Below are 23,848 nucleotides of genomic sequence, written 5' to 3' on the forward strand. Positions count from 1 at the left end.
AGTTATAGGTGGCCATTTTGAAAATTTAAGAGAAATCAGACATGCAAAGGTCAAAAATCATCTAATCCAAACAAAATCAAGAAATATCCAAAGCGAGATCAAAAACAAGCGGGAGTCAATAACCAAAGATTTGTACTTCACCAAAATAACAATCAGTAATGACGGAGTAGAATTCACGTGTCGCCGCTAGCGACGGCAGGGAATATATGAGGGTCACTGGAATGGTTCCCAGGTACCTCGCTAGGGTGCAGGGGTGGTACACCTGGCTATCCAACTGGCGGTTGGCACGAGTTTAGAATTTTCTGCCGTTGACGTTGGGGATGTAAGCTATATATATAACTACTGGACAAGTCTTGTGTTTAAAAAAGTGGGTTTACAAGAGAGTGTCTTCACTCTACCAAGCCAAAACCAAAAGTGACACTCCACTAGACGAATGAGTGAGCGGGAAGGCTAGTCTAAGCCCCGCTAACTAGTGGAGGATCATTAACACCTCGCGTTAAGTTTATGGCTAGATTCCAGCTATGCCGGAAACTAATATCCATAGTAAAGAGCAAAGGTTTTCTATGTGCATAGGAACAAAAGTAACAAACCCTGCTGATCAATTCATTCTTTATACTGATATAGAGACTACTTTGATTACCTAATATTACCAAAAAGTAATCTAATGACCCACTGGCTCACATAGTTAAACTAACATAAGACTGGCCATGAGTGGCCAGTAAGATTGGTTTCCAAATAATAAACAGAGGTCGTAAAGAATAAATGAGAAATACTAGACAGACACAAGGCTCCCGCGATCAAAGGCATGCTATACAGAACTTTTAGAACCATCTAGGATTACGAGAAAGGTATGCTACAAGTAGTACCTATCTCAGGAGTGAATTCATTAATAAACATATGTCAAAGATAAACCTAACAACCTGTCACTTAATAAAACACACTGATGAATAAAAAAAAAAAAAAAAAAAAAAAAAAAAACCAAACCTTGAAACAAATTCAACCTTAAAGTAAAATGGTATATCTGTGAAGGACTTCAGATGCAAAATGGCTTCAATAATGGAATACTTATAATTGACAAAGCATACAGATAAGCTAAATTGCAAAAGAAAAAAAAAATCATAAGTTCTTTGTCTGATTTTCATGAGTTATAATTTCAACTAAAGTCTTATAGCTTAATGGCACATCTAGTTTTATTAAGTAACACTTGGTACCTGAAAAATAAATCAGATAAAAACACTGGCCTACACTCTGGACTAGACAATGTATGCTCATGACATGAACATTTATATATCATATTAGGATAAAATACTTATTTTTAAACTGAGGTTAAATTCAAGAAGTTATCATTCATCTTATAAGATGATCAATCTAAGGACAATTCTAACTTCATGAATAAAAAGTATTTCCGAATAATGGAATATGATTTTGAAGGACAACTTATAACACATCACTTTAAGAGTAACTTAAAATTTAAGTGTAGATGCCACAACATGAACATAACATAATATTTGTAGTAAAATAGCTGTCATTTTTCTCAGGACATACCTTTCCTTATATGAAAATACAGTATAGAAATCCTTCTAGACCTTTACAATTGCCTTACCAATATTTTCACCAGAAAACAGTCCAATAAAGGCATCGGGTACTTTGTCAAATCCATCGGTTATGGTTTCCCTGTATTTAATTTTGCCCTGAAAAGAGAATGATAATTTGATTCTAGAAAATTCTCTTATCCTAGTTTAGTGGAGCATGCATATTATAATGCTAATATAGTAGACATTAAAGTGTCTTTAAGCTCAATACATAAACAAAATCATGTCTTTAATTTCCTTACATGAGGCACTGATTATCTCCTACCACAAAAATATACCATTTATAACAACTTTTAAGTGATTTTATATTTTTCCTAGCTATACAAACCTTAGTTCTAAAATAGGGATACAGTCAAATCCTGTCATTCACGGGTTCTATTCTTGCTTATTTGCCCATTCACGATACAGAGAACCTTATAACCTATTGAATAAAAACTCACCTATTCACAGTTTCACAATAATTAGGCTTGTGAGCAGACGTTTTCAAACTGAACATGCTCCTTTGCACTTAATCATTTTTGCTCCGTCTCCCTCTCTCTTCGCAAAACAATAGTCCATCTCTCGCTGACAAATACAAGCGACAACTTTAAAGCTAACACATGTAAACTACCGTATATACTCGTGTAATGTTCGATTTTTGAAGGCCTATTTTTCAGTTAAAAAAGTAAGGGTCGAACATTACACAAGATATATATTTGAAAAAGTAAAAATTTCTGACCTACCGGTAGGTAAACGTAAGCTAGGCCTACGCGAACATTACCCTAGGCTATGCTACCTACCGGTAGGTAATCGTAGGCTATGCTTACACGTATATAAGGTTACCTACCGGTAGGTAAACGTAGGCTAGGCCTATATATACAGTACTAGCCATGTTCATTGAACACCAGGCATATTATTAGCATGGATTTTATTTCCTAAACCATCATAAATAGTTTTTTTCCGCTACGAGTAATGACTTTACCATAACGCAGCAGGTATGAAGCTAGCAAACAGTCGGGTTGCGTATGTTATAACGTGATATGGTTAATCAAAAAATTTGGCTCATTTTATTTTACTTGGTATGGTATATTGATTGATATTGATAATAAACCGCAAAAAAATTACTTTATTGAATCCACATTTTTTTTTCTCCGAGTTCGAACGCTAGTTTCGGTAACTCCAAACATTTTTACGGCTTGAACGTTATTTGTCGTTTCAACGGACAGCGGCTGCAATAACTTGAAGCTTGAATTTTGCAGTAAATTTTTTATATTTCTTGGTAGACATCTTGAGTAAATTCTTATTCATATATATTGTGAGGAAAAAAAATTATTACCATAAAGGGTAATTATAATCCCCGTAATTACCTGCAATTACCGGTAATGGTAATTTGTTACTCAAAACGATGAACTAATTTTGTTTGCTACTTTTAGTGTTTGCTTGTTTTTGAAAGCTATTAGGCGGTGATGATAATCGGTTGTTTGCAACTAAAGTGTTCGCTAGAAAATGTACGCCGAATACTCAATTGTTATTGTAAACAGATGTTAGTATTTAGGTGTTGTTCCGATTTGTTTTATACATTTTTGTCGCACTTAGACATAACCCTTACTTTGTTGGTAATTATGGTATGCTGGAGATAAAAGACCTCTAGCCTACTGCCAAAATCAAGACTCGAACATTACATGAGGTATACTGTATGATGAATTCATGATTTTGAAGGCAAAATAGGGGGGTCGAACATTACACAAAGTCGAACATTACAAGAGTATATACAGTATTTAGCGATAAACCCTTTGCATAGTAATTCTAATAATAAAACTGATTAAAAGAAGTTTATACATACATTATGTTTAAGTAATATTTGATATGTAGTACTGTATATAATGGTGATGAAAAACATGAATTTGCACTGGTCAAAAGAAAAGATATTTTCTCTCTTCTTGAAAAATATAAAGATTTTGAAATTGGATTATTGTTATCTAATTACTGTTATGTTTGAATAATTTTCTATTAAAAGAATTGTTATTTCAATGAAGAAAAATAAGGAAATTACAATTTATATAGAATTTACGGTATCGGTAACTTCCTCATTTGTTTAGAAAAAAATTTGCACTTTTTTTTTTTTTTAATAAAGCTTTTTTAAAATTACCATCACATGATGATGTGAAATTTATTCAATAATCATAAATTCAAATGTTGAAAAAAAGTTAGTTTGACCCACCAGCTCAAACAGGTAATATTTATTCTCCCCTCTTTACCAAGAGTTCCATTAGTTTGTAAATCAATCACAGCTGTCATCCCTTTTTTTTCATTCTGACCAAGGCTAATTTTTAACAAACTGAAGAGGACTGGAAATTTTAGTAGGACATATTTCATGTTCTTACAGTACCTTATGCTTTGTTTAAAGAAATTTCTTTCTAAAAAAAATTAAATTTTTCCCTTGAGAAAAAAAGGAAAAGTATTTTTGTGAAACAAACAAATCCATTGAGTCCCTGCTTTGAGACGAGGAGGCAGGTGTTCTTATATTACATTACGAATTCTACATCTACGTATTATATCAAACACGCTTGAAAAGTCTTTGTTTATTCTGTTTGCTTATTTAAATTAAAATACTTGTAATTTATCATGCAGGAAGAAACCAAATACATAGTATTATTAAATTGGGCTTAATAAGCGTACAAGCTGGAAAATAATATATACATTCCAAGAGGGTAGCCTCTTTATGGGCAGAGATAACACTGGCATTTGCCACTTGTGAAGGTGTTCTTGGCTGTGAATGAGGAGATATTTTCAATACTTTGATTGGAGAATCCTTCAAATGAGAGAAATCTCCTTGGTTCAGGATATCTGACAAAGGTATGGCGTTCGCCACTGAGCACGCTCGTGGGAGAGGGTGATCAGTTAGGATAATGTAATTTGTTACTAAAGATACCTGTACAGACTCATGTTCAGGCTGTACTAGGTCTGAAGCCAAAGGATCAGTATCATGAATAAATTCACGTTCACCATGCCAACAAGACAACAAAACATCAGCACATTTCACTAATCAAAAAAAAAATACATTACTATGGCTGTCATCCACAGTTACCGGAGTTACAGGGAACTCTGGTAAAGAAGGATCAGAGTCGGAGATCGAGCGTCAAATGAAGAGGCTTACCCTTTTTGCCCTTGAGAGAGGGAGAAGTCTAAGGAGATCAATCTCTCTAAGCCTTTTTCTTTCTCCTGACATGATATTTTTCCCACTGAGAGGGTGCCATTCCCTATAAAAATCACTTGATGGAGAAAAAGAACACCTCTTACCACGGCAGTTCGGGCATGTGTGTGGATCTACCTCGACTTGGCTGATGGATGTTCCACATGAACACCACTTCAAGGCTGGAAAAAGTCTGCATACTACATGAAAAACCACTCAATCACAATACATACTGAAAAGGAAAAGGGCACTCTGTAATCCAGCATGGAGTCGTAACCATAGCTTAGGAGAACCGTCAGTGACAGCAACCAGGAGAAAGAGCCAGCCTTAGACAGTGCTAACCCAGCGTGGAAATATGGCTGGTAACCATATACAGGTGGGTTCCAAGAGGCAACCAAAAGCAAAAAACCACTGAAGGCAAATTTACTTAACACAAGGCTAAACCATAAATAATCTTTCCCAGTTCTGTATTCTACTTATAAATGCAATTTGAATAATATATGGTCAATAAGAATCTATTCTAACCTAACAAACATATTAATTTCTAATGTAGTACAGAAAAAAGTAATCTCAATTTATAAATAAACGTACATACATACTTGTAAATGTAGATGTTTACAACCTTGAATGTTTACAGTACATCGCAGGCTCTTTATTTGTGAATGTAGTTTGCTCTAAGACAGTTTAAAATAAAATGATTTTGTAAGGTAAAATAGCAAAGATATAAAATTATTTTGCATTAGTATGAAATAAACTAGTTTATAGAATTTACCAATACAATAGAACCTTGCAGAAATGGACTGTTACTATGGATTTTCGATACACCAAACTAAATTCAGATAACTAGAGTAGCATTCAATTGGCAAAGGTTACCATAAGAAGTAAATAGTTCTGAGATCTTTATATACCGAGGCAGGCCAACCGCTTCCAAAACTAAAATCCACAATACTGGAAAAAGAACAAATGCCCGGTACTGAAATAAACTGTCAAAACAAACTATGGTACTTAACATTGGTAAAGGTGAAGTAGCAACTTCAGTCATGTTGAATTAACGACAATCACTTGCGAAAAACACTGAGCAAAACACTTATCGACTTTGCGGGCAAGTCCAAAACAGAAGGATGATCTGGAGAGCGCGAGTAGTAGGTGTCGGTGGGGTAGTCCAACTGTATTCTCTAGGGCCTGTCACGGCCCTCCCCTTTGATGAAGGGATTATCTAAATGGAAGACAGCCTGTGAATAGTGGTTTTCACACGCCCTTGTTAAATACTGTACACGACACCCACAAGGTGATCGCGCGAGGGTAGTAACCTATGCATTCCATGCTTTTATCTTTCTCTAGTATATTTGGAAGATTTATATTAGAAAAGTGTAAAGAAGGACCCTTTTCACCGGCCGTCACAGGTCTCCCCCCAGAAATAGATTTTTCCTTCGTCAAAATCCCTTTTTTAGCCCATTCATTATTGGTATATCTTCATTATAAAAAGTACATTCATGGAATAATTCTATATAAATGAAATTAACTTTTTTTCCATGCTAGCCCATATCAGAACAAGTGAACACACACAGCAACTCTTGCCATCAGCTGATTTCAAGCAACAACTCTCGAGGATATGCCCACATACAAATAACCAGTAGTATTCTTAACAGTGTAAATGTAAAGATTATGTTATTACAGATGCCGTTTTACTTACTGTACTCTTAGAAATTCAAAATAAACGAAATAAAGCTGTTTCCACATCATGTTTACCCTACATATGATGCCCAAAAGGATAACATAACAAACGCATTTATGCATCCAATTGATAACTAATGACACAATAGCTTTCAGTAAACTGTATGTAAGCTATGGCAGTCTATAACGTATAACATCAACATTTGTGCAATATTCATTATAAGATTCTTCGAATAAGTTTGGAAACAATGTTAAAACTCAGTTGAAAACCTGTAAATATTGTCAGCTGATTCAAGCTATCTCTATTAATAATATGCGCACATATAAATAAAAATGATTCTTAATATAATTTCCAAACTTATTCAAACTATCTTATAAATACAGAAGTTTCTCTAATTATCCCTTGGATGTATAAATGAGTTCGTTCGTTCATTGGGATTGGTGACAAAACGTAAAGATACAAAATGGTTTCCCTTTGGGCATCATATGTAAGGAAAATATGATATAGAATCAGTTTTATTTCCTTTATTTTGAATTTCTAAGGATACATTAAGTAAAATGAAATTATAATAACATTTTTACATAACCAAACCCTTACCTATAGGCTTACACAGTTGGTTTCATGATTTATCGGTCTTTTTATACTACAGAATTGAGATAAATTAAAATCCATCTTTCTTTTCCACATGGACTAATCTAAAGATCACTTTATGCATGAATATGTGCAATACTTACATTTTTTTACTTATTCATTTACAAATAATGTATTGTATAAAATATTTTATGATTTTCTTTGACTTGAATATAAGTAAAGCAGTAGCAGTAGTTCCCTGATTACTCGCTAGTGTTTTTGGCGGCATGACAAAAAATATGGGTACATAGCAAAAAATAAAAGGGGGAGAAGCAAAATTCTCCACCTGTATTCAACTTAAGGGGCCCAACCGAAATGCCAATATATGGGGTATAGGAAGAAAAACAAAAAATCTTGACAAAATTCAGCTTCATATGGCAACGGAGAATGCATATAAGAAATATTTTGTCAAAATTCAGTAACTCAATAAACTAAAAACATTGTTTCCTACAAGAAAACGCAGTATTTCTTCTGCTATCAAAAATTTTGATAATTACATTTTAATGTAAAAGAAATTGTGAACAATGGCATCTGTATAGATTCCATGAGTCACAAGACGATGTATTACACAGTAAATTACACCCATAGCCCTTCAGTCCTACAACAAACCTCATAGAGTGTACGAGTTCGAGTTTGACCTCTGACATTCACTCTGTTTTTTGTCTGCTTTTCTCGTTTTTGGCAAGAATTTCATCATTTCAAAGAGGAGAATACAATTTCAACATCTCGCTAACATAAGGAAGAAGAATATTCACTCTAATATGAGTTCAGAAGTGGGTAATATCGGCGAAATTAGTGGAGTTAGTGAAGGAGAGAGATGATAAAGGAGCGACCGTCTGGCCTAAAGAAACAAGGTATTGAGCAAAGGGATCTTCATTTATTATTAAATTATGATAAATAACTTTGTTTTGGTTTATTAATATCCAAAAAGGAACATAAAATTCATATTCATGATTTATTAATATTGCCTTTGTAAAAATACTTTTTGAACGCCCGTATCTCAAAACTGTACTTGTTCACCTTCGAATTCTATCTTCTCCCTTAATTTTAAAGATATAGCACTGAAATTTCGTATATAACTTAGAAAGACATCATAAAACAATCAAATGTTGCCCTTTTTTCCAATTTTTCTTTCATATTTTTTTTCCCCCTGATTTTTAAGGTTTATTTTTTACCATAATGAAAAAATTTATATCTAGCAAAAAAATTACTTTTAGAAAAAACTCTTCAATTTCCTACATTAGTCTTAATATTAATTATCAAGGGAGGAGATAGAATTTGAAAAACACTAATTTTCAGGATAATACGCCCTGGCGTCGCAAAACCGAAGGTCAGAGGTAAAAATCCTATGCAGTTTGGAGATGTCCTAAGTCACCTTATTAAGTGGCATAAATATCAAAATCCTGTCCTTAAAAACGGCATTAGCCGGCCGGCCCCTTAACCATTGAAGCAGAAGCATCCATGATCCAAAAATACACAAAAACTTTGTAAACCAAAGCAGAAAACTCCCAAGGCATGCAATCAAGATGGCGCTGCAAGAAGGAATGGAGAATCAGCGAACGTGTTTACAGTAACACACTGCTATCGGAGTTGTTACGGCTCTCTCACTTATCCTTCTATCCTTCTAGACAAGGTTAACTCTATTCGGGGAAGAATAGCCGTGGTTGTTTTAAACACATTCCTCTTATATACAAGATATCTTTCGGGCTATTCGCTTTGGGGGTAGTAACCCCGTGATACCTCTGCAGGTAAAATTCTCTGGTATATCACTCGCAGATATACCCCAAGTAGAAAGCTGCCTAGAGGAACTTCCATTAGGACGACATGACTTGAGCTCAAAAATTCCAAACATAAAAGTAGAACATCTCTACATACCTCAGTGATCCACTGTTTTATTTGCTCTATCCCCTCCATCCAACGATCCTGCCAGCGTACGACAATAAACCCTTCGACTCTTAGCTGCTTCCACAAAATAGTGGCTTCACTATATGGACCTAGAAATATCGAGTAACTTATTTTCATTTTGTTCAATATAAAACTTAGCATACATGCAATATATAAATAAGAGAAGGTGGAACAAAACATTCCTCTAGTTCCTCAAAATTACAGGTTAAACCTCTTTAACCTTGGGACCTGACCACAGCTGAACTACGAAACCTGCCGGATTACAAAAACCAACCTTTAAAACCACTAGGGATATGCTTATGCCTCATATATACTGCTGTTTTATCAAAAGGAAAACTATGTTTGAAAGAAGAAATGCTGTAATATAACCTCCCACTTTCTAACAGCATTTCATTGTTTCATGTACAGGTAATATAAAGGTAGGAATGGCTAGTTCTTATTTTATGGTTTCACTTTACATTATTTAGTCCTATTTGAGTAGTGGAAGGATTAAGGTGTTTGTTTACGTTCTGGGTAGGATGTTGTGTTGAAATTTTATAATAAACATTTTGAACTGTTTATGGGGAAAATTAATAATGAGGTTTTCTCAATACTGTATTGGCAAATAATGAAATAAATTAATTTTATTAGCAATAATTGAGTAGCAATACTAAATCTCAAAAAAGTCATGATTAGCTCAAGGGGTTAAACTTATGAAAAAATTTCTATATTTTGCACTGTATGGAAAAAAATTAATTATGAGGTTTTCTTAAGATTAGCAAGTAATGAAATGACATAAGAATTCCATTAGCAATACAGCTATTAACTAGCATACAAGAAATCGTAAAAATTCACAATTAGCTCTAGGTGTTATACTTTTGAACAAATTTCTATATTTTGCACTGTGTGGGGACAATTATTTATGAGGTTTTCTCAAGGTTGGAAAATAATGGAATGACAAATGAATTTCATTAGCCTCAATAATTTTCCTGCATTAAAATAGCTGTCAAGATCCTGGATGGGATTACATCAAATTTAATTTTACAAAATTATGATAGTTTCAACAAAATTTTAAAATCACACCAAGTATTTGTAAAAAAAATAAAAAAGGTCTTAAAGAATATGTATACTAAATCCATATACACCTGGAAAATAAATTATGATTAATTGGCCTATTCTAATGGTAAAAAATATTCCTAACATTCCAAAAAAATTGAACAAATACTGAAAACTCCTTTTTACTCACTTGTCATGGTTACCTTTCCAATGTCTTTTGATTCATCATTGTAGGTAGAAATGGCACCACATATTGATATTCTACCATATTCTGCCATGTGAGGAAGAGCTTCAGCAGTAAATTGTCCTCCAACCTGTAGAATGAAAAGTGGATAATAAAAATAAGGCACTTTGATATCTTACAGTAAGAGAAAAATTCTCTCCTGATCTTCAAATTGCTTCTCTGTGGAAGCTAGGTTTTTATCAAGATTTACCTTGAAAGCTATAATATTTCCAGTTTTCTTTCCTCTCAATAGACTTAAGCCTCTAGTAAAGCAATGATACAATTTAGTGGTTAATGGCAATAACTGATTACTTGAGCATCAGTCTCTGTGTTGCCTTTGGCTTGACAACAGCCAGTAACCCTAGATTGTTCAGATTTAAGATTTTTAGTGCATTTAGAGAGGTCTTACTCTAGATTTGTTAATATCTACAGCATAAACTGTTCAAAGGAATTGTTTCTGGACAATCATGATTCACATTCTCTTTGTCTCATGAAGGGGACAGTACTATATTCCAATCTAAATGATCATTGTAAGGAGTGCAAAGGCCATACTGTTGTTCTTATAGAAAAGTACATTTCTATGATTGCTGAACAAATTAAAAGTTCAAAGCACAAAAGGTAACTTGCTTTTAGTTCTAAGGAAAATCCAGAGAAAACTAGGCTATAGGTAGTAGGCTGGCCAGGGCACCAGCCGCCCGTTGAGATACTACCGCTAGTGTGTTATGGGGTCTTTTGACTGGCCAGACAGAACTACTTTGGATCCTTCTCTCTGGTTACGGCTCTTTCCCTTTGCCTACACAGACACCGAATAGTCTGGCCTATTCTTTACAGATTCTCGTCTGTCCTCATACACCTGACAACACTGAGATTACCAAACAATTATTTTTCACTCAAGGGGTTAACTACAGCACTGTAACTCTTTGGTTGCTACTTTCCTATTGGTAAGGGTAGAAGAGACTCTTTAGCTATGCTAAGCATCTCTTCTAAGAAAAGGACACTCCAAAAATCAAACCATTGTTCTCTAGTCTTGGGTAGTGCCATAGCCTCTGTACCATGGCCATCCACTGTCGTAGGTTAGAGTTCTCTTGCTTGACAGTACACTCGGGCACACTATTCTATCTAATTTCTCTTCCTCTAGTTTTGTTAAAGTTTTTATAGTTTAAAAGGGAAATATTTATTTTATTGTTGTTACTATTCTTAAAATATTCTATCTTTGCTTGTTTCCTTTCCTCACTAGGCTATTTTCCCTGTTGGAGCCCCTGGGCTTATAGCATCCTGCTTTTCCAACTAGGTTGTAGCTTAGCATTTAATAATAATAATAATAATAATAATAATGATAATAGTTGGTTATAGCCTGGTTGGCGATGATATACAGCACTCACGGAATCAAGTTTTGATAGTGATGAGCTTAAAAAGCTCATAACTTCTACAATTTCAGAAGGCCAGTAAGTCTTCCATTAAAGACAGAAATTGTGATCTAACCTACCCAATTTCAAACCTTACCCTTCTGAGTATCCTTTTTGAAGAAATTCTCAGAGGAAGGATTAGGAATCATTAATTAAATTCGGTGAAAAAAAAAAAAAAAAAAAAAAAAAAAAACAGTATTAATGAATCTGCCACGAAAGTCAATAGCAGCTCACGCATCTACTACTGTCTAATTGCTGTCTTAATTTACTGCCATATTTCTGTCGTTGTGACTGTATTTATAGAACTGTTTTTTATCATACTTCATTGGGCCTTTTATCTGCCAGTCTCAGTCCACAAAATAAAATAGGCTAGCACGTGTGATATAATAGTACACACTGCCAAATTCAAGCAGTTCATCCCGCACACCCCATGCCCCAGAATCTCATCCTGCATTTAACCAGGGATGCACTGCAGAGCTTGAAAAGATTATGCATGTGGTTCTCTGTTAAGAACTCAGAAGATTTATGAATATGTAATTCAGGTACAATGCTTCCAAAGTTAAGAGTTTCTTAAAAAGTTGAACGATCATGAAAAGTAAATTTTGGGAAATAGATTTAAAATTGGGCATGAAATAGAAAACAATTTCTCAGGTGAACAGAAGCTTCCAGATCAGCCATCAGTCAATAAGTTTATAGTAAGGTTTTCTTAGTTGGTCAATGACTAAATATTTACATCCAATTAACTACATACACCCATGAAATTGGCTTATTTCTTCCAAGCCTCACTAAAACACTGGCAGAAGGTCAGAGATTTGGGCTCAAAATTCAAGCAGAGTTTAGTTAAGCAAACTGATTTAGAATGCACTAATATGACTGGCACTCAAGTAAAATTGCATTGTTGCAAAATGTCAAAAAGTTTGTTTTAAGAATGCAAGAGATACCTGTTGACTGTAGTACCCAAATTAATATGTGTATGGATAGTGATCTCTTATAAGAGTGATACATACTGACATCTGTGCAGTGTTAAGTCTAACTTCAAAGTAAAACTTGATCTTTGTATTAAAATTTATTATTTCAGTACTCGACTAAAAGTCACAATGTTACAAGATTTAGAAGCTTTTAACTTTTCAACAAAATAAAAATAATGCATGAATTACCTCTCAGAATTTAACTGCCCTAACCTTCCTATAAGCAGACACTTACCGAGTCTAATCTAATGATAGTAAAGATCTTACTTGCTTATATGAAAGATTTTTAAATAAAAAAAAACACAGAATGCGGGGTGGAGGGTTTGAAGATCTGTGACTTTCAGGCATCTAATAATAACTTTTAGTAAAGAAATTGTGTTTATTTCAATGACCCTTACCTGAAAGTCACAACACTGAATACTGCATTGTCCCAGAAGATGGGACAGTTGTAATAAATAAAATACATATAAAACATCAATGATAGGTATCATATCTTGAGGCTCACTTATCACAGAATATTAACTCCTTGGTTTCTTATTGTAAGAATGTGAAAGAATTCAATCTTCTCATAAAAGTAGTATTATGAGAACTAATTCTATTGAAGTCTGTTCAACAAGATTCAAGTTGTGTGAACATAAAATAATATAGAAAGGACTACTCAAACAAAATGATGGCAAGGTGCTCATTCGGACCTTCCACATATGTAGACCTTCATACCTCAAAACTAAATTAGAAACTTAGAAGTAAATACACCTATTACAAGGTCATTTCAATACAACACCTGCTCAAACTATGGGACCTACAGTCCAACAAGAATCATAAGTAAACTTGCGTTATTTCAAATAGAAGAAAAATATAAATCACAAAGCCATTATGCAGCTTCAAGTACATTATTTCTAACTCCACAAAACTGGTTTTGAAGTGTGTCGTACAAACTCGTCTTTATTTAAACAGTCTCTTAAACATCTTACTGGGCAAAGTAATTCCATCAATGTCAATACCTGCATAATCCCAATGAGAGGGAATATAAAAAACCGAGGAAAACCTCTATCAAAAAAATTTTTGCTCTAAATTCTGATAACAAGGAAATGATTTCAAAACAAATCCCATCTAGGAAGAAAGGGATTGTAATTCATTAATTATTTCACTCAGAAAAGCTATTAAATGGGGAACCTTAAACTCTTCAAAAACTTATTTGCTCTACTCTGATTCATAAGGATGTTCTCTCAAAACCTGAAAACTACCTCTGAGCAATAGGTTTACATTCAGTCCTGAGGAACAGAGGATAAGTGACCAGTATACATTTGAGAGATGTAATTGATACCTTCCATTCATAGTAATCTTAAAGATCTAATTACATTGCTTAAATTGACACTGGTTACTGAAATGACTCAAGTGTTGTACACATCAAAATAATTGTTCCACTGATACGGAGACAAATTATTACTAGACTTCTGCTTAAGAGGGCATTCTCATCAATCCAGATGGGACTTTTTTTTTCTTAAGAGATGGTGCAAAGGCTCCAAGCAGTCAGATGAAGCATGCAGGGGTAGTAATGAATATAACTCCAATGCAGTTGTCAAAGTAAATCTTGTGGACAATAAGGGGTTATGAACTGACGACCTGATTATGTCATCACTAATCCAACCATGGAGAATTGAGGGATTTTGAATAAACCTAGATGCAACCAATTTGTAGCAAAGCATCCACTGTCAATGCTAGGGGATCTAAGTAATGTTTGAGAAAGTTGTGAGCATGTCATATTCAGTCTTTTCAATACTTAGAAAGAGCCTTGCAAACCTGAGGATGCAGGTACTCAATACACCCAAGCCCAAGGCGTTATGAAAGTTTGGAAAGCTGTTACCCTTATCAAAACTTCCATTCCTTGAGGCAAGTGTTGCAGGTGACAGGGCCATCCTAACATCGGTAAAATCTTCTTATCCTTTGGTTAAGAAGCAAAAACAGCTGGGTAAAGTTCTATACCATGGTGTTAGTGAAGAGGTCACAAGAAAAGCATTAGACTACTACTGTATTTTGTTGTATTTCTCGTGTCCCTTGCTGGAATCCAATGTAGACTTCAGTTCTGTGGCTGAGAATACCTTCAACTTTGGGGGTCTCTGGACTGATGATAATTTCAGTAATTTATTTTGGTTGCCTTAAAAACCTTCACTTCATCTTTCTTTAAAAAAAAAAAAAAAAAAAAAAAAAAAAAATTGAAAAAATCTCCAAATTTAGACTTCTTTACTCCTACAGGCTCTGCAAGAGTTTAGGGCCACTTTATAATCACAAGTGGCCCCAAGTGTAAAGAACAGACTCATTGATTAACTACTTCTAGGCTGCATTCATTAAGGTAAGATCCAAAGTTAACTTTTAATAAACTGATCTCTTTTCCTCCCTATTGCAGGTTCAGTTGGCCAACATTGAATGTGTTGACAGTTATCCTGGGCCTAAATACATATACGATGAGTTAGCATGATCCAAAAGTCTTACCTGCCTTCAATAATCTTGAACACAGATCTCAACAGCTGGTAACAGTAGATTTTACTATACATCCATCCATCCATATACCAAAGGCACTTCCCCCAATTTTGGGGGGTAGCCGACATCAACAAGAACAAAACAAAAAAGGGGACCTCTACTCTCTATGTTCCTCCAGCCTAACCAGGGACTCAGCCGAGTTCAGCTGGTACTGCTAGGGTGCCACAGCCCAACCTCCCACATTTCCACCACAGATGAAGCTTCATACTGCCGAGTCCCCTACTGCTGCTACCTCCGCGGTCATCTAAGGCACCGGAGGAAGCAGCAGGGCCTACCGGAACTGCGTCACAATCACTCGCCATTCATTCCTATTTCTAGCACGCTCTCTTGCCTCTCTCACATCTATCCTCCTATCACCCAGAGCTTTCTTCACACCATCCATCCACCCAAACCTTGGCCTTCCTCTTGTACTTCTCCCATCAACTCTTGCATTCATCACCTTCTTTAGCAGACAGCCATTTTCCATTCTCTCAACATGGCCAAACCACCTCAACACATTCATATCCACTCTAGCCGCTAACTCATTTCTTACACCCGTTCTCACCCTCACCACCTCGTTCCTGACCCTATCTACTAGAGATACACCAGCCATACTCCTCAGACACTTCATCTCAAACACATTCAATTTCTGTCTCTCCATCACTTTCATTCCCCACAACTCCGATCCATACATCACAGTTGGTGCAATCACTTTCTCATATAGAACTCTCTTTACATTCATGCCCAACCCTCTATTTTTCACTACTCCCTTAACTGCCCCCAACACTTTGCAACCTTCATTCACTCTCTGACGTACATCTGCTTCCACTCCACCATTTGCTGCAACAACAGACCCCAAGTACTTAAACTGATCCACCTCCTCAAGTAACTCTCCATTCAACATGACATTCAACCTTGCACCACCTTCCCTTCTCGTACATCTCATAACCTTACTCTTACCCACATTAACTCTCAACTTCCTTCTCTCACACACCCTTCCAAATTCTGTCACTAGTCGGTCAAGCTTCTCTTCTGTGTCTGCTACCAGTACAGTATCATCCGCAAACAACAACTGATTTACCTCCCATTCATGATCATTCTCATCTAACAGTTTTAATCCTCGTCCAAGCACTCGAGCATTCACCTCTCTCACCACTCCATCAACATACAAGTTAAACAACCACGGTGACATCTCACATCCCTGTCTCAGCCCCACTCTCACCGGAAACCAATCGCTCACTTCATTTCCTATTCTAACACATGCTTTACTACCTTTGTAGAAACTTTTCACTGCTTGCAACAACCTTCCACCAACTCCATATAACCTCATCACATTCCACATTGCTTCCCTATCAACTCTATCATATGCTTTCTCCAGATCCATAAACGCAACATACACCTCCTTACCTTTTGCTAAATATTTCTCGCATATCTGCCTAACTGTAAAAATCTGATTCATACAACCCCTACCTCTTCTAAAACCCCCCTGTACTTCCCAGATTGCATTCTCTGTTTTATCCTTAATCCTATTAATCAGGACTCTACCATACACTTTTCCAACTACACTCAACAAACTAATACCTCTTGAATTACAACACTCATGCACATCTCCCTTACCCTTATATAGTGGTACAATACATGCACAGACCCAATCTACTGGTACCATTGACAACACAAAACACACATTAAACAATCTCACCAACCATTCAATTACAGTCACACCCCCTTCCTTCAACATCTCAGCTTTCACACCATCCATACCAGATGCTTTTCCTACTCTCGTTTCATCTAGTGCTCTCTTCACTTCATCTATTGTAATCTCTCTCTCATTCTCATCTCCCATCACTGGCACCTCAACACCTGGAACAGCAATAATCTCTGCCTCCCTATCATCCTCAACACTCAGCAAACTTTCAAAATATTCCGCCCACCTTTTCCTTGCCTCCTCTCCTTTTAACAACCTTCCATTTCCATCTTTCACTGTCTCTTCAATTCTTGTGCCGGCCTTTCTTACTCTCTTCACTTCTTTCCAAAACTACTTCTTATTCTCTTCATATGACTGACCCAGTCCCTGACCCCACCTCAGGTCAGCTGCCCTCTTTGCCTCACGTACCTTGCGCTTTACTTCCACCTTTTTCTCTCTATATTTTTCATACTTCTCTATACTATTACTCTGCAGCCATTCTTCAAAAGCCCTCTTTTTCTCTTCCACTTTTACCTTCACTCCTTCATTCCACCATTCACTGCCCTTCCTCATGCTGCCTCTTAAAATACTGTCCCAAGTGTGTCCAGGAACATAGTTGAGTTCATGTGATTTGACAATGTAGGTGTAAATACTAGTCACACCTTCTGGTATTGGATGTACATTATCTTGAAACTTCCATTGGTCAATTCTGCTACTAAAAGAAAGTCTGGAAGTCAGCAGAGCTACAAAACTACAGTACTGTCAACCAATTGGACAATATGGTGAATGAACACTAACAACCTCAGTTGATGGAGTGTCAATGGCAATAAGTCCCAATGTTCACTCCCTCACTGTCATCAATATCTCCTCTTCTGAAGTAGGTTATGACAATCCTCCTGCTGACATGCACATTTCTGCGGAGCTAAAGAATCCTATAATATCCATGTCTCTACAGTTACTAAAAGCTGTTTTCTGACAAATGTTTGGCTGGGCACAAACTTCAGCTACTAGTCACTGAGAGGAATAAGAATCTTTTTCTCTCCTTTACCATAAGATCTTTCCACCTAGTTTAGATACATTGAGAGATATCGTAGTGTCTCCAACCCAGCATTAAAAATGGAAATATGATAAAAGTATCACTACAGTACTGAGATGGTGTGGGCATGTGCTGAGGATGGATGATAGGGAGGGAGTGAGGGCTTAGAAGGAACCTGTTAAAGAGAGGATTGAGAAGAAGGCAGAGAATTAGATGGCAAGATAAGGTGAAGAATGATATGGTGAAGAGAGGTCTGGTGGAAGAGGATGCCTTTGATAGAAGGCATTGGGGAGGGAGCCGCAAGCAACTGATCTCTCAATGTAGGGATTGGAAATGCAATAGTAAAATAATACCGAAAAACTCATTATGCAAACTCTTTCTTAAGTGCACAAGAACCAGTTTCTGACACTCTTAGTTTTCCTAAGAAGAGTCAATGGTAAATCCACGGTTGCATTTCCTTGCAGCCACAAATTTCGCTATCATTAGTAGTGAGTAGGTAATAATAACATAATTTATTATACATAAAAGATAAAAAAACATTTACATTTGAGGTTGAAATAAAATAAAAACTTATAGATATTGCAATAAAATTGTAAATCAGGTATTTCAAATTTTCTACATCAACCAACAACTTCAACCAAATCAAGTCCCTACATTACAAGTTGTATACAAATATCTAAATTAAGATATTAAGACTTACATTATCAAAGTAACAGTTTATCTTCTCAGGTGCAGCTTTCTCTAAAGCCTCACCGATATTCGTTGTTTTGTAGTTGAAAGCATGATCAGCACCAATGTCATTCAAATATGACACCTTTTCATCCGAACCAGTAAAACCTATTACTTTACATCCTGGGAAAGAAAAATAGGCTATAGAGTACAAAAAAGGAAAAGTTATTATTTAAGCTTTTCTTTCCTAAAATACAAATAAATATATTTGCAGTATAACAATAGGTAATCACAATTTTTGTAATATAGGGTTCAGAAACTTAAAGTACTTGAGAATATCTATGCTAAATTAATGACATCCTTAGCCAAGTTGTATGCTAAGATCTTGATTACGCATAATGCATTCAATAAATCAATGATTATGATGCTAATTACAACTGATACTGCATAAACACAGTACTGTATAATATGATATTTTAATTATAAAATAAATTTTTGAATATACTTACCCGGTGAATATATAATAGCTGCAACTCTGTTGCTCGACAGACAAAAAACAGTAAAAACTCGCCAGCGATCGCTATACAGGTTGCGGGTGTGCCCACCAGCGCCAACTGTCGGCCAGATACCACTCTCGATGTAAACAAAGACTCAATTTCTTCTCATTCCACTGCGTCTCTATTGGGGAGGAAGGGAGGGTCGTTCAATTTATATATTCACCGGGTAAGTATATTCAAAAATTTATTTTATAATTAAAATATCATTTTTAAATATTTAACTTAGCCGGTGAATATATAATAGCTGATTCACACCCAAGGAGGTGGGTAGAGACCAGAGTTAAATATGTTTACATCGTATAAGCTACGAGTTTTTTATTTCATTTTGGCAGTTATCAATATAACAAAACCAAAATAAATAGGTACCTGGTAAGGAAGTCGACTTAGACGATTACTCTGCCTTGTAAGTACGTCTTCCTTACGGAGCCCAGCGATCCTCTTAGGATGCTGACAGACCCCCAGGAGCTGAAGTATCAAGGGCTGCAACCCATACAACAGGACCTTATCAAACCCCTAATCTGGGCGCTCTCAAGAAATGACTTTGACCACCCGCCAAATCAACCAGGATGCGAAAGGCTTCTTAGCCTTCCGGACAACCCATAAAAACATTAAAACATTTCAAGAGACAGATTAAAAGGATATGGAATTAGGGAATTGTAGTGGTTGAGCCCTCACCCACTACTGCACTCGCTGCTACGAATGGTCCCAGTGTGTAGCAGTTCTCGTAAAGAGACTGGACATCTTTTAAGTAAAATGACGCGAACACTGACTTGCTTCTCCAATAGGTTGCGTTCATGATACTTTGCAGAGATCTATTTTGCTTAAAGGCCACGGAAGTTGCTACAGCTCTAACCTCGTGCGTCTTAACCTTAAGCAAAGATCGGTCTTCCTCACTCAAGTGTGAATGAGCTTCTCGTATTAACAATCTGATAAAACATGACAAAGCATTCTTTGACATAGGCAAGGATGGTTTCTTAACCGAACACCATAACGCTTCAGATTGGCCTCGTAAAGGTTTAGTACGAGCTAAGTAGAACTTAAGAGCTCTAACAGGGCATAAGACTCTTTCTAGTTCATTGCCTACGATCTCCGATAAGCTGGGAATATCGAAAGATTTAGGCCAAGGACGAGAAGGTAGCTCATTTTTGGCTAGAAAACCAAGTTGCAGAGAACAAGTAGCTTTTTCTGACGAAAATCCGATGTTCTTGCTGAAGGCATGAATCTCACTGACTCTTTTAGCCGAGGCTAAGCATACCAGGAAAAGAGTCTTAAGAGTGAGATCTTTCAGGGAGGCTGACTGTAAAGGCTCAAACCTGTCTGACATGAGGAATCTTAGGACCACGTCTAAATTCCACCCAGGAGTAGCCAAACGACGCTCCTTAGTGGTCTCGAAAGACTTAAGGAGGTCTTGCAGATCTTTATTGTTGGAAAGATCTAAGCCTCTATGCCGGAAGACCGATGCCAACATGCTTCTATAGCCCTTGATAGTGGGAGCTGAAAGGGATCGTCCTTTTCTCAGGTATAAGAGAAAATCAGCTATTTGGGCTAAAGAGGTACTGGTCGAGGATACAGAAACTGACTTGCACCAGTCTCGGAAGACTTCCCACTTCGATTGGTAGACTCTAATGGTAGACGCTCTCCTTGCTCTAGCAATCGCACTGGCTGCCTCCTTCGAAAAGCCTCTAGCTCTCGAGAGTCTTTCAATAGTCTGAAGGCAGTCAGACGAAGAGCGTGGAGGTTTTGGTGTACCTTCTTTACGTGTGGCTGACGTAGAAGGTCTACTCTTAGAGGAAGACTTCTGGGAACGTCTACTAACCATCGAAGTACCTCGGTGAACCATTCTCTCGCGGGCCAGAGGGGAGCAACTAACGTCAACCTTGTCCCTTCGTGAGAGGCGTACTTCTGCAGTACCTTGTTGACAATCTTGAATGGTGGGAATGCGTAAAGATCCAGATGTGACCAATCTAGGAGGAAGGCATCTATATGTATTGCTGCTGGGTCCGGGACTGGAGAGCAATAGATTGGAAGCCTCTTGGTCAGCGAGGTTGCAAAGAGATCTATGGTGGGTTGACCCCAAGTCGCCCAAAATCTCTTGCACACATCCTTGTGGAGGGTCCATTCGGTTGGAATTACTTGACCTTTCCGACTGAGACAATCTGCTAGGACGTTCAAGTCGCCCTGGATGAACCTCGTTACTAGGGAGATGCCTCGATCTTTTGACCAGATGAGCAGGTCCCTTGCGATCTCGTACAACGTCAGTGAGTGGGTACCTCCCTGTTTGGAGATGTACGCCAAGGCCGTGGTGTTGTCCGAGTTTACTTCCACCACTTTGCCTCGAAGGAGATACTCGAAGCTTCTCAAGGCCAGATGAACCGCCAAAAGCTCCTTGCAGTTGATATGCATGCTCCTCTGACTCGAGTTCCACAGACCTGAGCATTCCCGACCGTCCAGCGTCGCGCCCCAGCCCAAGTCCGATGCTTCCGAGAAGAGAACGCGGTTGGGTATCTGAACTGCCAGGGGAAGACCCTCTCTTAGGCTGATATTGTCCTTCCACCAAGTCAGACAAGACTTTATCTTTTCGGAAATCGGGATCAAGACCGCCTCTAGCGTCTTGTCCTTTTTCCAGTGAAAAGACAGATGGAATTGAAGAGGACGGAGGTGTAGTCTTCCTAATGATACAAATTGCTCCAGGGATGACAGCGTCCCTACCAGACTCATCCACAGCCTGACTGAGCAGCGTTCATTCTTCAGCATCTTCTGGATGGAGAGCAGGGCTTGATCTATTCTGGGGGCCGACGGAAAAGCCCGAAAAACTTGACTGTGAATCTCCATCCCTAAATACAGAATAATTTGGGATGGGACCAGCTGTGACTTTTCCAAATTGACTAGGAGTCCCAATTCCTTGGCCAGATCTAGAGTCCAATTGAGATCCTTCAGACAGCGATGACTGGAAGAGGCTCTGAGAAGCCAGTCGTCCAAGTACAGGGAGGCTCTGATCTCCAATAGCTCGAAACTGGTACCCCACATTCCTGTAAACAAACCTCAGAAACGGTTGGGAATCCGGGTGTATAGGAATATGGAAGTATGCCTCCTGAAGGTCGAGAGAGACCATCCAGTCGCCTTCCATAAATGCTGTCAAGACAGCCTGGTAGACTTCATCGCGAAGTTTGTCTTGACAATGAACACATTGAGCGCACTTGCCTCTTACATACTCCTGCAGTGAACATGGCTGCCAAATCATGGAGCTATCCCTGAGGGACTTGTCTCTGCAGAGAACGTGGCTGTCAGATCATTGGAGCCATCCCTGAAAGCCTTGTTTATGCATGACATAATTGTACAGCAAAACTTCAAAGGCTCGAAAACAGCTGTGAAGTTGACCTGTACAATCTTGGAGTGTCTCCTGGCCAGGCGCCAGGGAGAGTCTACGAGATTTTAGAAGTCTATCTGGGCAGAGGCAGGAACTCCCAAGCCGAGAACTTCTCTCGTGTCATATCAGACTCTCGCTCTATAAGCCAGTTAAAAAGAAGGGAAAGCAAAGGCTGTATCCCCCAAACTCCTCCTGGTGATAAACTAGTCGCCTAGCAAACGTAAAGCTCTCTAGGAGAGCGAGAGAGCACTAGCTTATAAAACAACGGCTTCGAAGTAGCTAGGCCTAGTGTAAGCTCTGACGTTTAGGCGAACGAGGAGCAGCAGTTACAAAAAGATCCGGACAAAGATCCTTAAAAATCAGCATGATTTAATTAAAGTCCATAGAGGGCTAAGCAGCTTTAGGCTCCTCTCCGTCTGACAGAGTCCTCAAGGGAATATCAGTATGAGGGGGAACAGCAAATTCCTCATCTAAAGAAACCTTGTCCGATAATAGCTGAGTCTCAAGCAAGGGAGAGACCTACCGTGGTGGCAATGCTTTACAAGCAGAGCCCACACGCACTGGTGCATTAGTAGCTGACCAGGACGCAACGTCATGTAACTGCTTGACAGTCTGTGAACTGTCAACAATAACAGGTGAGAGAGACCAGGACGCAACGTCATGTAACTGCTTGACAGTCTGTGAACTGTCAACAACAACAGGTGCGTGAGGACGCACAGCGTCCACTCGAGACTGCTTTGACCGCCTAGATTGAGCAGTCAAAACAACTCTAGAATGCGGAGGTTGACGCACAGCGTCAAAACAAGTCAACTCCGATTGTTAGCGAACGTCCTGAACGTCAACAGGAGCATCAGCAAGTGGCCTAACGTCCAAATGTGGCTGAAAATCCACACGAGACCGCATCGAGTGTGGTTCTAAACAACCTGACTGACGTGACTTAGCTACGCCAACGTCACCAGGACGCACAAAGGAACGTTAGGTTGGCTGAAAGCCAGGATCTCGATGAGATAAACGGCTAGGCTCAACGTACTAATCGGCAGAATAGTCTTCCATAAGGGAGGCAAGCTTATTCTGCATGTCTTGCCGTACAACCCATTTAGGATCAACGGAAATGGTTGCGGTAAGAGACGAGGGTAACGTCTGTGACCGCAAAACCTTGCCAACAAAAAGACTCTCGGAGTCTGTGTTACGCTTTTGTTAGGCGGCGAGCAGTTTTCCGATGACTGCATAGGGTCAGAGCTGTCCTAATGGCTACAACCAGGACGCTGGACCTGTCCTGAAAGGACTGACTTTCGCTTAAGGGCCTCGAAACCTTGTTTCAGGTTTCTTATGCGAAAAGCCTTCGGATGACGAGGAGAAAATTGTCTCTCTCGTCTTATGGTAGGGGAGATCTTGGTAAGATACACCCGATA

The 23,848-nt window shown here is 37.9% G+C and overlaps 2 protein-coding genes across 5 annotated transcripts in view; one reads left to right on the forward strand and one right to left on the reverse strand.

Moving 5' to 3' along the window:
- The window catches only part of LOC137641610 (prostaglandin reductase 1-like), a 581,256-nt gene that overhangs the window by 519,644 nt on the left and 37,764 nt on the right, over positions 1-23,848 (forward strand). The window lies entirely within an intron of this gene.
- Positions 1,054-18,909, reverse strand: LOC137640411 (prostaglandin reductase 1-like). The gene is made up of 5 exons (XM_068372969.1): positions 18,906-18,909; positions 18,544-18,695; positions 10,200-10,323; positions 8,945-9,063; positions 1,054-1,691 (listed from the first exon to the last, which is right to left on the reverse strand). Exons 1-5 carry the CDS (start codon positions 18,907-18,909, stop codon positions 1,581-1,583), a joined length of 510 nt encoding a protein of 169 aa, XP_068229070.1. The 3' UTR covers positions 1,054-1,580.

The sequence above is a fragment of the Palaemon carinicauda genome, chromosome 5 (assembly GCF_036898095.1).
Source record: "Palaemon carinicauda isolate YSFRI2023 chromosome 5, ASM3689809v2, whole genome shotgun sequence".
Taxonomy (NCBI): Eukaryota; Metazoa; Arthropoda; class Malacostraca; order Decapoda; family Palaemonidae; genus Palaemon; species Palaemon carinicauda.

Coding starts and splice junctions, on each gene's coding strand:
- LOC137640411 (XM_068372969.1), bottom strand. Junction 10,324..18,543: donor TAAACTGTTACTTTGATAAT/GTAAGTCTTAAT, acceptor TTCATTCTACAG/GTTGGAGGACAATTTACTGC. Junction 1,692..8,944: donor TAAAACAGTGGATCACTGAG/GTATGTAGAGAT, acceptor TTCTCTTTTCAG/GGCAAAATTAAATACAGGGA.